Consider the following 12,751-nt stretch of genomic DNA (forward strand, 5'->3'; position numbering starts at 1 on the left):
AAGAGAGCCAGAGAACTAGCAATTTAAAAAGAAAGTTCAGCAAGATCAGCCCACATAATTCTCTCATAGCTTAGATTTCGTAAAAAAAAACTTGGCATTCACATGCACAGTAGATCCTATAGGACAGACTCTATTTTCTCTATTCTGGGGGTCCGCAACCTGTAGACGGCAATCTGCCAGAAGATCACGGACAGGTGCCTGATAGATCTCGGTCTTGACTTACTGACCCGCCATCCCAGGACATTTGACATAGTGTAATACATAGAAGCTACTTTTAAAGCAAGAGCCGCATAAGCTGATGCCACCTCTGTAGTGCTGTCTCCTGACCCATGCGGAGTGATACCAACTGCACTCAACCTCTTATTCCAGCTAGCAGTTTCCAAAGTGGTGTCAGCAGCAGGAAAGAGGAGATCTTCTTGTCAGTGTGAAACCATACCCTGGGCCTAATAGTATAGGGCTGCTTTCATACTGATGTGCTGCGGTTTACACACACAGCGCGTGCAGTGTATCTGCAGCTTTCTTGTGGGTTTTCTGCACTTAGCCATAGACTTCTATTACATCCTGCGGGTTTGGTGCAATTTCTGAAAACTGCTCGTTCACAAGTGCAGCAGGCACTGCTGCTCCTCACAAAGTGTATATGACAGGTGGGGAGGAGGTGATATGTTGCCTCCTCAACACCTGCTTTAAACCCATGATTGCCATGCAATGCATGCGATTGCGACATGGTAGTATGGCAAATAGAGGTTTAAATCTCATGTGAGGTGGTGACACTGTGCCCGGTGATGTTTTACTGCTCCCATGTTCAGGTAAAACTCCACCTCATTAGGTTGCCTACTACCCCTGCTCTATTCTTTACTGCCGTTTTATGTATTATGCACCAATGAAGGTGAACAAAGTTTCTTTGTTGTTGGTCAGAGCTGATCTGTGCTACATGTTAAACACTCTCCCTAATAGATTATATTCTAGATCTGGGGGAGGTAAGCTGTGGATTGCACGTGTGTTCTATTATTGTAATAACCTTGTATGCAGTTTGACTCCTGGCAGTTGGCCCCATAGAATTCTGTAGCATGTTCTGGCACCCAATATGTGTTGGATACTCGGGAACCAGAAGAGAGTTTGTACAGCATGTGATGTCAGAGTTGATGTTTATCTGTGGTCAATGCCCATATTCACTTCTGTGTTGAATTTGAAATATTACAAACCCACGCTTAATAATATGATTTTGAAGCTTATAAACGATCTTTTAATGAATCCCACTTACTACTTTGAGTTCTGTGACACGTATTCGCTATGCCTGGTGAGTGGGCACTTCTGTGTCACACCTGTCACAGAGCCTGCTTTCTGAACTGCAGAGGTGCTGAGAGGAGGCGGTTCATGAGGCAGAGCGAGCACAGGAAACGCACTACATCATAATGCATAGCATGCTGGGAATACAGGAAGTTGTGGAAAGCGATAGCCAGCAGACAGGCAGAACTCACAACATGAAAGGGAGTTTTTCAAGTAAGCTTATTTTGGATTGTCAAAAATTACTATAGCTTGTTGCTTTTGCAATGCTGCTGTTATAAAACAAAAGTGTATCCTGCGACGTATAGATTTCCTTTTATGGTTTACAGCTTCACATTGACCTTCCCCAGAACCAAGAGACTGAATCTAAATGAATTTCTGTTTGTTAGACAATGTTGGTAGGCAGGGACAACTGAGCATACCAAATTTTGCATTTCATGAAACTTCAATCAAATATAACAAAGAGACAACCGATTCAGCTGCTGCCTAAATCATTCACTTAGCTAGGCCCTCCTTGGTCTGGCATCAAAACAGTAGGGGGTTCCATTGCCGCAAGTTTAACCTGGGGGCCAGGACATTTTCTGTTTTCCTTTTGGAGGATTAAGTCTGCTGCTAAAGCCTAAATCTGAAGAGCTGAAATGCTAAAAAAAAAAAAAAAATACCACATTTATTTATTTTTTTAACCCCCACCCCTCATTTAATTTTTACACAGATTCTCTTGGAACCTACAGCGACAGAGAGCTAGAGGACTTATTACGGGATGCCTCTTCAGAACCAGACCCAAGTCTGAACGTTATAACACTATAAGGTATTTATTGAGCTTCTTCTATACTTTCTATGGAACCAGCGATACACATAAAACGGAGGGCTCATTCACACGTGTTGATTCTGAGGAGCAAAGCATTGCTCATTAACACACCTTTAGCATTTATGATGTGTTTTCATTGTGTTTATGAAGCACTGATAATGCTTCAAGAATGCTTGATGAATGCTCATGAAAGCATTGCTTTTCTAGTGGGAAGTGCCTAAATGTAGAGGAAATTATCTATTTTGAGGTGTGGTTGGGTTGTGGTGTGATAGCAGACATTTTTGTGAATTCTCTGTAAGATGGATTCGCGTTCTATGATCTCTTGGGCGCTTGGTCCAGCTCAACTTTTGTAGAAAACAAAAAGGTTTGCCACTGACAATAATGCGCAATGCGTTTGCTGGCTGCTTGATGTTTTTGCCTGCACACAGAAGCAAAACGTGTTACCAGTAGAGGTGCACCGAATGTAAATTTTGGTGCCGAAACCATAAATGCAGGATTCACTTGAGCAAAAATGTTATTTTTTTTTTAAATATATATATATTATTTTTTATATAATTGTATTATATTCCACTTCTTAACCACTTCAGCCCTGGGTGATTTTACCCCCTTCCTGACTAGAGCACTTTTTACATTTTGGCACTTTGACGCTTTAACTGACAATTGCGCGGTCGCGGGACACTGTATCCAAAATAAATTTGCGTCCTCTTTTTCTTTTCCCCACAAATAGAGCTTTCTTTTGGTGGTATTTGATCACCTCCTGGCGTTTTTATTTTTTATGTTATAAACAAAAATAACCTGACAGCTTTGAAAATATATATATATATATATATATATATATATATTATATATATTTTTTTTTTTTTGTTTTTTTACTTTCTGCTAGAATATCCCCCAAAAATACATAAAAAAACAAATTTCTTCCTCAGTTTAGGCCGATATATATTCTTCTACATATTTTTGGTAAAAAATTAGTGCATATTGATTGGTTTGCGCAAAAGTTATAGCGTCTACAAAATAGGGGCTAGATTTATGGCATTTTTATTAGTTATTTATTTTTTATTAGTAATGGCGGTGATCTGCGATTTTTTTATTTATTTTTTTTATCGGGACTGCAACATTGCGATGGACAAATCAGACACTTTTGACACTATTTTGGGAACATTGACATTTATACAGCGATCAAAGCTTGACATAGCCACTGATCTACTGTTTAAATGTCACTGGCAGGGAAGAGGTAAACACTAGGGGGCAATCAAGGGGTTAAGTGTGTTCCCTCAGCGTGTTCTAACTGTGGTAGGGGTGGGCTACCACTGACATGACAGAGATCGATGTTCCTGATGACATTGCCTTGTAATGTGAAAAAAATTATTAAAGGGTCTCCAATGAATAGTAATATCTACTTTAGCTTATTTTTTATTTTTATTTTTTAAGCTGCCTATTGGCTTTCAAGTAAAAGTAATATGGGCGGCTCAAGAACCACCTGGTCACTTTGTCAGGTCTTTGTAGGTGTGTCCACCACTTGGGAACACGAATGAAAAAGTAATAAGAGCAGGAGACTTGTGACTAATAAACCCAGAAGTGATGTACCGGTATATTAAATCACTCCCAGGTTCAGAGCCATCACTCCCTGACTACTGTAGCTGAAGAAGCAGCTAATCGAGCACAAAATGCCCTCCAGATGCCTGATGACTCCGTAAAGCAAACCTCTCGCGTGTCCATGCTATGACGGGGGGGCTTGTTTAGCACCCATGTGATCGTAGAAAAGTTGGATGTAAAAAAATTCATTATAAAAAATACATTTTATTTAAAAGCACCCCTGTACATACTTGAATGCACACATATGCAAGTGGCGAGTGTGGGTTTTTTTTTTTTGCGATTGCGAAGGGCACATGCAATTTTAAGGCTGGACTTGTTTGATATCTGTTTACTTGACACAACCCCATCTTTTATTTTTGGGGTCTTCTATTGTGTTTGTGAGCACTTGAATTAAAGAGGTTGTAAACCTCAGAGAAAAAAAAAAAAAACCCCTGCAAGACAAAGGCATAATGAGCTAGTATGCATCGTATACTAGCTCATTATGAAATACTTACCTCAGAACAATTTGCCGAATCAGTTCCAGCACGGCCAACATAATCCACCAAAGTTAATTCCGGAGCAACGATGACGTCACTCGCACGCAGGAGCACAGCACGGCTACTGAAGAGCCTGCACCAGCGGCCTTTTTCTTCAGTGCGCATGTGCCAATGACGTCGGCAGCAGCGCATATACTGAATATCTCATAAACTGTGCAAGCTTAGGAGATATTCTGGGTATCTACAGGTAAGCCTCGTTATAGGCTTACCTGTAGGTAAAATTGGTGTAACCGTTTACAACCACTTTAAAATGTATTTTTTCTTAATATGTATTTGATATGCAAATATTATGCAGCTTAAATTCCAACTGCCACCATTTTATGCTACAGGGTCTCTGGTTTCAGAAAATATATAATTGTTTATGGACTTTAAGTAATTTTCTAGCAAAAATTGCAGATTTTAAAATTTGTGCAAAAATGTTAATTTGTCATACAGCCTTCAACTATCTGGTGGAGCTTTATAAGCTGAGGAGTTTAATGCCAGCCATATGAGGTGTGAATTTCTTTCTTACAACCACAGGTTGCAGGAAAGAAATTTGCACGATTCCCCTATCAATACAGACAGTACTGACAGGGGAATCAGCAATTGTCTTCTCCTGGCGAGGGCAGGCAGGGGAAACCAGCCCTGCTGGGAGAAGACATTGATCATTGCTAGTGACTGTTGCAGCGATAATTGCAAGAGAATCTGGCAGGCTGGTTGTATCCAAGTTGATTAACTTGTTACATTCAGCTTGCCCATTAACTATTTGAATCTTGGCTGGTTCAGCACAGATTTGATTTGTGTAAGGCTGATCTTAATCATCAATTAGTTACTCTATATATTTAGAACCTTTAATTATTTTTAAGAGAAACTATATAATTATTATACAGAATTTATATAGCATATATACAGTTTGCGCATAGCTTTACAACGTTAGGGCAGACGGTACACTTACAATACAATTCAATACAGGAGGAACCAGAGGGCCCTGCTAGTTAGGGCTTACAATCTAAGAGGGAGGAATTTACTTTGTTTATAGCAGCAGAGTTCTGGAGCTCCCTGCTGTCCTCCTCGTCCAGATTGGCTTCTGGGTACCGATCTTCTGCCATTTTTATTGGCCTAGCATGGCATTGGTGGAATTTGAACACAGAGTTGCACGTCCGTGGCTCAGTACAGGGTGCACAGTCGGGCATAGAACTTTAATGCAAGAGAGACAGATATTAAAAAATCCTGTTTGCCTTTTTTTTTTTTTCAAGGTTGAAGTTCCACTTTTGTAAGTTTTTCCATATTCGTGGGTTTATTTACTGAGGTCACAGGAAATGTATAAAGTACAGTATCTCATCTGATTGCATGTCTGATTTTTGCACACTGCATTTCATCCTTAGGCAGGCCATAGTGTGAATATCTTTCCTGCAACCATAGGTTGCAGGAAAGAAATTCACATGATTCCCCATGATCACAGACAGTGCTATTAAGGGAAACCCTCCTACCAAGACATTGTGATCTCCTGGCAGGAAAGCTGCCCCTGCCAGGAGAAGACACTGATGATTGCTAGTGACTATAACTGCTGCTAGCGATAGGCACAAGTACATCCAGCAGGCTGATTGTAACAAAGTTGATCAATCAACTTGGTACATTCAGCCTGCCCATACACTGTTCGAATCTCAGCTGAATCTCACATAACCAAGGTAGTGACATTGCTTCCTCAAGTCACCAACACTGATGGTTTCAGCACCTGCTGTGATAGAAAAAGGAGTGTCGAGGGAGCACAGGCAAGGTGATAGGGTGATGAGGGTGTCCTTTTGCAGAAACACTGTTGCTTTGTCCAACATGGGCAAGGTGACAATCTCTTTTAAGGATCCATTTACCCTGAGTTCTCCAGCATGTAGATATTCATTTTCAAAGTTTAATCTTGTCTTTCTTTTCTTTTCTTTTTTTTTTTTCTTATAGGATTGATTCTTCCGACTCTTGGGGTTTCCTCTTCTGTTTTCCCTAAATACTTTTTGAACCCCAGTGATCTCGCCTTAAGAATTGGGGCCCCAAAGGATAATATGACACGGGTTCCCATTTGAGGACATTCAGTTGATTCTAAACATTGCTTCCCCATATGATGGCAATAAGGGCGGACACTATTCCTGCAGGTAATGGAATTTGCACAGTTTAAACATACAGCTCATTAACTTCATGCTGGGACTTTCCCCAACTGGGACTTTTTGGAGAAAAGAGGCAATTTTACGGGTTTCTGGATAAAGGGACACAAGCTGATATCTAACCCCCCATACACTGGACTTCTACTGGCTTTGGGAATTGTCATGGAGGACGACTGTCGTTGACATTAACTGAACCTTCTGATTGTCCTCACATGGTGGTATCTCCAGTTATCTGCAGTATGATATTCTAGGGTTTTCAGTCTTGCCTTCTATACATCGCACTTACTGTGTTACACTACACTAGTCTCCTGACAATAGCTTCTGACCCTGGGGTCCAACACGTTGGTATTGTCCTCCAGATAATTACATCTTTATGGCCAGGACATTCTAGGGTGATATATGGGTTTTGGCATATAGGGGTGGGAAATGTCCTATTCACAGCACCTATAAAAAAAAAATCCAGCCTGTCTGCTGTAAGCTCTGACTTGTACTCAGGCTGAGATGTCCATTTTTTCCTTTTGGAGTGAGGTTCTAAAAGGCCTAACTGTTTTGCGCTACTAGGTTTAGCATACGGACTACCAGAGCATGTTCTTCTGTGGACCATACTTTCCAAGACCTGAAGACCTCAACCCCAGTTGGAACGACGTTTGTGTTCATTTTTGTTTACTTCCTACCCTTTTTATTATTCAGAATGTGTAGTAAATCACAATGCTGTTCACCTGAAAGATTTAGATATAGTTAGATCACATAGGGCTATGTGTGCGGCAAGGAAGTCTAATTGTACTTGAGATTTAGTTCTGATCCTGTGATCTTGGCCACCTTTTTGTATCTAGCAGATTCAGGACCACAGGCAGCTAAGCAAAGTCAAGTGTACGTTCAATGGCAGGCTTGATATCTTCTGAGTTTGTAACGGGCTTAGTTCACTTGGTGCTGACCAGCAGCTGTTACACTTAAAGTAAACTAAATCAAAGTCCTGCTTTGATGAAAAGATAAAAGCAGGAGGGTGGCCATCTTGTATGGGTCTATGTATTTGTACAACAGTGCAGTTGTGTCTACATAAACATATTTTATGTATTTGTGGACCTAAATGGCATCCACAAGAGAGTATGTGTATTATGTTGGTTTTATTTAATAGCATATTATTAGTAGCCACATAGAACCAAAGAATGTTGTTGTGTGGCTGCTATGTGTTACAGAACATAATTTTAATTTGTACAATGTTATTAAAGTGAATGTATAGCCAAAACCTTTGTTTGGATGGAATAGGTGAAGGCTAAAACCTTTATTTATTTTTTTTGCTGTCTGTGTACCAAGGGAACGTTGATTCATGTCTTGTCCTGGAAACGCAACAAGAAATGACAGGGCTTCTAACAAAACAGTGGTGAATTCTATCTGGGATAGCTGCTACTGGAACCTTTTTAACCATTTGAAGATTTCCCTTCACCTCTTCCTCTGGTGACAGCTTCTCTAAAGGGTCACCAGGGTAAATGGTGGTGATACTACCCAGCAGGGACACAGACAGCAGGAAAAACCCAACAGGGTCTAAGCCATTACCAGTCTGTCCAAAAACGAGAAAAAGATTCATCTTTGCATACACTTTAAATCCTAATGTTTTCCAAAACCTAAAGGACAGCATTTAAACTAAAAAAAACTGCCACCAAATGTGTTTTCGGCATGAAAATACTTTTAGTTTTGATTGCCAGTCAGCACAATTAGGCCACACTACCTGTGGCCATAATGGGAGGTATTTTTAACATTATGTAGCTACAGGCCATATTTGTTCTGACATGTTCAGAATATGAAAGCACTTGGCTTACTTGTATGCATTACAGCACTTTTCTTTGTGCTGACCAGTTTTAGTACGTCAGCCACATTAGCTCATACTGCAGCACAGAGCAGAAGACTAGCTGTGTCTGGCCATGGTGTTGGACATGCATGCTTGTTCCAGCCCACTAATTTGTGTGTTTGTCTTACATGTTTAGTGTGTAATTTCACAAACACTACTGCGTATGTTTAATATGCATGTCATTTTGGCATGATATAGTGGCTTAGCCACAGTCTTTCTCCATGGGAACTGTTTATTCTTTTTCTTAAACCACAGAAGACTAGAATCTAATGTTTCTTCCTGGCATTTGATTTTTTTTTATTTTTTTTTGCATCTTGCAAACAAGTCTTTGGAAACTTTATTTAGTAGTAGAATACTGTCCCGTGTTAGCCATTGAATAATACAGAAAGGTTGGAGTGTAAGTGATACTTTTTTATTGGCTAACGTAAAGTGGTAGTAAAGTCCCCTGGCTTACCTGTAGGTGCAAGGAATATCTCCTAAACATGCACCGTGTAGGAGACATTCAGTGTCCCTGCAGCCGCTGACGTGACTGGTGCATGTGCTCTGAAGAAAAGGCAAACCCATGCCGTTCTTTCAGAGCCCTGTGCAGTAAGGATTCACATCGCAGCTTGGCCTCTCAAAGGACCACAGCCCGCAAACCCGTAAGGAAGACTGGGTGAAGATGGAAGGGAGAGAGAAGACACAGTGCCCCTAAGTGCAGTATGTATGGTAACTGTTTAAAAATGAGAAGTCAGCTACCCACAAGAAAACATTAAAATCTGCGCTTCATATGATATGGCAGTCCAGCTCTGAGAAACACAGGACTGTCCCATTGTGTCTGCATCTCTGTATTTCCAGCCTGCAGCTTGTATGGGTGGTATCCAGCACCGGTAGGCACTGAGCCTTCAGCATTCTCCTTTGCCTGGACTGAGCTGCCAATGCCGCCGGCTGGAAATACTGAGACGCAGACACAACGGGACTGTCCTTGGGTCTCACAGAGCTGGACTGCCATATATGATATGCTGATTTTAAATTTTCTTGTCTGTAGCTGACATCTCATTAAACTGTTACCAAACATACTTCACATAGAGGTGCTGTGTTTTCTCTCTCCATTACTGTTTGCAGAGACCTCTTCTAGCTCCTCTACCCTGTCTGCTTCCATTTCAGAAACATCAACTTTAATTTTAGAGATTTTATTTTTGAGATTACACCGATTGGATAATGTGCATATAACCAGAGACCGCACTATTTGCATATATTGCTTATACATGCTGACCATCAACTGTCTACACACTGTTGTTGGCAATACAGCCTTGTGGCCAGCTGTACCTTACTGCCAGGGTTCTCCCCCTGGTAGTCATATTCATTTGCTAGGGTGAAGGAAGAAGCCCAGTCAACAGTGGCAGTGCGTTGCTGGAGGGCTTAGTTTCAAGTCAAGTTTTTCATAACGTGCTAGTATGTGTTGCATACTAGCACATTATGACTTTACCTTGCAGGGAGATTTTTTATTTTATTTTTTTTCTTTCAACTTTCCACTTTTTTTTTTTTTGTTTTTTTTTTTGTTTTATATTTTTTTTTTTTAGGCCTTGATGTAAAAAACACCACTATTAAGGGTGTTTGTCATTTTTCATTTTTTCCCCCTGCATCTAAACGCCTCTCCATGTTGGCGTATGTGTCCATGCTCAAGTAGACGTTTAGAGGCATTCCCTTCCTTCTCCTCCTACCCATTCTGCTTACCTTGTGTAAAAAAAAAAAAAAAAATCTGTGTACTTACCTTTTTTTAATCCGGTCCAGTCATGTGATCTTGTAGTTCCGGATCCCATGAGGGCACTCGACAGCTGTAACTTCGCCCATAGGCTCCCATGGCTCAGACATTGTCTGTGCTCCTTCCTCTGTGGCAGCCGCTCGCTGACGTTAGGGAGCGGTTGCCGTAGGATCACGTAAATGGGCCAGAGCAGATTAAAAAGAGGTAAGCGCGCACTTTTTTTTTATTTTATTTATTTTTTACATAGGGAACAGTATTAAGAATAGATATAGTTATCTTTTAAATTGAAGAACAAAAGCCTATCATTTAAACTCCAAACTTTCTGTGAAACGTTATTTAAATTTTAATTTGTTAATAAGAACCCATTCCCGTTTTATATAAATTGCCCTCCTCTCCTAAAACAGGTCAGGCTGGCAATCGAGGTTCTTGTTGATTGTGTCCATCTTTGCCCTCATCAGAATGGAGCCAACTGCTGCACTATTTGATTGGTTAGTCATCAGTGATATGGCTGCCCTCAGTGCTGGTACTGGGTGTATAGAAACATGCCACATCTTAGCCAATTAACTTATTAGCAGGTACATGGGCAGTTTGGCCCATTTTCCATAATGTTAGTCACAGAGGACAAGCCCAGGGCTGGTTCTCAGGCAGTGAGACCCTTGATGACCAACCCCCAGTAAGAGTGGTAAGGGAACTTCTGGGGGGTTGCATTTTATCTAGGGGCTAATTGTGCCTCTGTCCAAGAAAACCTCTTTGCGTTAAAACTTTCCGTTGCGTACCCCAGATGAGACATTTTGCGTTTGTTATCTCCCTCTTGATCTTGACCTAGAACGGGTCAGTTTATGAAAGTATTTGAAGGAAGAATGGCTCTTGGTGCCCCAATACTCTATAATTTCACTGTCTCACAATGCACTGTAAAGCAATCAGATGTTTGTCTTTCATTCTCCCACTACCACATAGGAGAATAGAAGAGATAATGTGGTTACTGTGAGCTGCAAGGGCTGTTTTCCTATAGACACTGCTGTTATATGTTAATGCCAATATGAAGTAGACCTTGCTCATGAAAGGAGAAGAAGGAAACAGAAGTGTTACAGCCGTTTCTTCCCTTCCACCTTGTACTGACATTACACCAGCAAGAATCGGATTTTATATTTTCGGTTAGCTCTCATTTCCTTCTACCTTCATTATCCATGAGGAGTAATGGCGGGCATTTTTCGCTCTGGGGCAACATTCATGAGGATGAGTGTTCACTTGAAGCAAGAGACATCACTTCCTAATAAACTGACAGGTTGACTGGGTGTAAGGTGCAGAAAAGAAGCTGTCATGTTTACAGAAGTCATTTTATTTGTGATGTAGTTTACAGATCAGTATTTATGTATGTCTTTGTATGAATATGTGGAAATGAAAGCACACACGTCCATCTGTTTTTAACTGTCTTGGTCCTGAATATTAAGATGGCCACCCTCTAGTTAAAGGGCGTTTGTCATTAAAGCAGCTTTCGGGTATCGATCTGTATAGGTTACCCCTGAACATGTAATTGTCCAGAGAGTTGTTCATTATAAAAATCAAATATTTGGAATGGAGAGGGCGCCATGCTAAAAGTAAAAAGTCTGAAGTGCATTTTATTTCCTCCCATGTATATTGTAAAAGACCAGTCAGTGCGATTTGGGGGTTCTAGGGGCCCTCCCCTATCAGGGCTACAGTAGCGCCCCGGGATTCCTGAAACACAATGACTTGTTTTTTCCAATTAATATGCTTTAGGTACTTTTTTTTTTTGTTTCTGGCGCCCTTTCGTTTCCACGTTTTTTTTCTTGTTTTTTACCCAAGATTCCTCAGATGTCCTTTTGTGTATAGGGGCTGTTGAGTTTTTTTTGTGCACTCTATTCAGTTTATTTTAATGCACAACATGTTGCAGCATCAAATTGGGATCTAGCATCCTTCATAAAAATCTGTCTCAATATCTGTTTTTTTTTTTTTAAAACCGTCATGTGCTTCTGGCTAGTGACAGCAGAAATAACCATTTCCATGGTGTTTTTTATAATGAAATAAACTTTACAAAGGGGTAAGTAAGTGCTTGTGTGACGGCCCTTTACGGTAAGCCTCAAAGGTGTGGCAAATGCAAGTTTCATGTGCAATACATTTCCCTCTGACTGTTTCCCACACTACACAATGTTTTGCACACACCTCCCTTCACCTATATGGCTACCCCTTATATACACCCTACCAATCTGTGCTGTGTTTTAAAAGGGTTTTCTTCCTATTGTCAAATAAAACAATTTCTTATGTCTCATTGTGTCTGTTCGTATGTTATGATTGCCTATCGGGCATATGGCTGGGCATTTTATATGGGCAACAAGTCAAATAGGTACATAGCTGCCAATATGGCTTAAAGGGTAACTCTACTTTCATAGAAAAGAATATAACATTTGCAATTGTAACACAAGCCATATTGTAATTTAAAGCTGAACTCTGGACACAATGCCTTTTACGAAAATAATATTCCTCAATAGCCATGATGTTTATAAACCCATTTTGTGTGCACTAAATGCCTTTACAAACACTTATTGCTTTTTAAAAGTAGTAGTGGCATCATCACAACCTGTACAGACAGCAGAGTTGAGGGGGGGAGAAGAATTTTCTTTTGAAAATCAGAATTTTTTTTTTTTTTTTGCATTTTGTGATCCGATGATACCACCATTGATTTTGAAATTCGACCAACCAAGCCTTAAAGTTCATCTCATGTTGCTACAGAAAATATTTTTTGTGGCTGGGAATCTTCTTTTCGGGAGTTTTCTTTTCTTGCACATGCAT

General features: G+C 40.4%; 1 protein-coding gene across 1 annotated transcript in view; it reads left to right on the top strand.

The window, feature by feature from the left end:
- PPP1R37 (protein phosphatase 1 regulatory subunit 37) overlaps positions 1–12,230 on the top strand; it is an 86,434-nt gene extending 74,204 nt beyond the window's left edge. Inside the window, exons 12-13 of the mRNA XM_077455163.1 lie at positions 1,997–2,092; positions 6,154–12,230. Coding sequence (XP_077311289.1) covers positions 1,997–2,091 — 95 coding nt within the window. The 3' untranslated portion in view covers position 2,092; positions 6,154–12,230. The remainder of the gene's footprint in view (positions 1–1,996; positions 2,093–6,153) is intronic.
- The last annotated feature ends 521 nt before the right edge of the window (positions 12,231–12,751 follow it).

The sequence above is a fragment of the Lithobates pipiens genome, unplaced genomic scaffold (genome assembly GCF_037356315.1).
Source record: "Lithobates pipiens isolate NorthernLeopardFrog02 unplaced genomic scaffold, aLitPip1_a1.2 Scaffold_1, whole genome shotgun sequence".
In the NCBI taxonomy this organism is placed as follows: domain Eukaryota; kingdom Metazoa; phylum Chordata; class Amphibia; order Anura; family Ranidae; genus Lithobates; species Lithobates pipiens.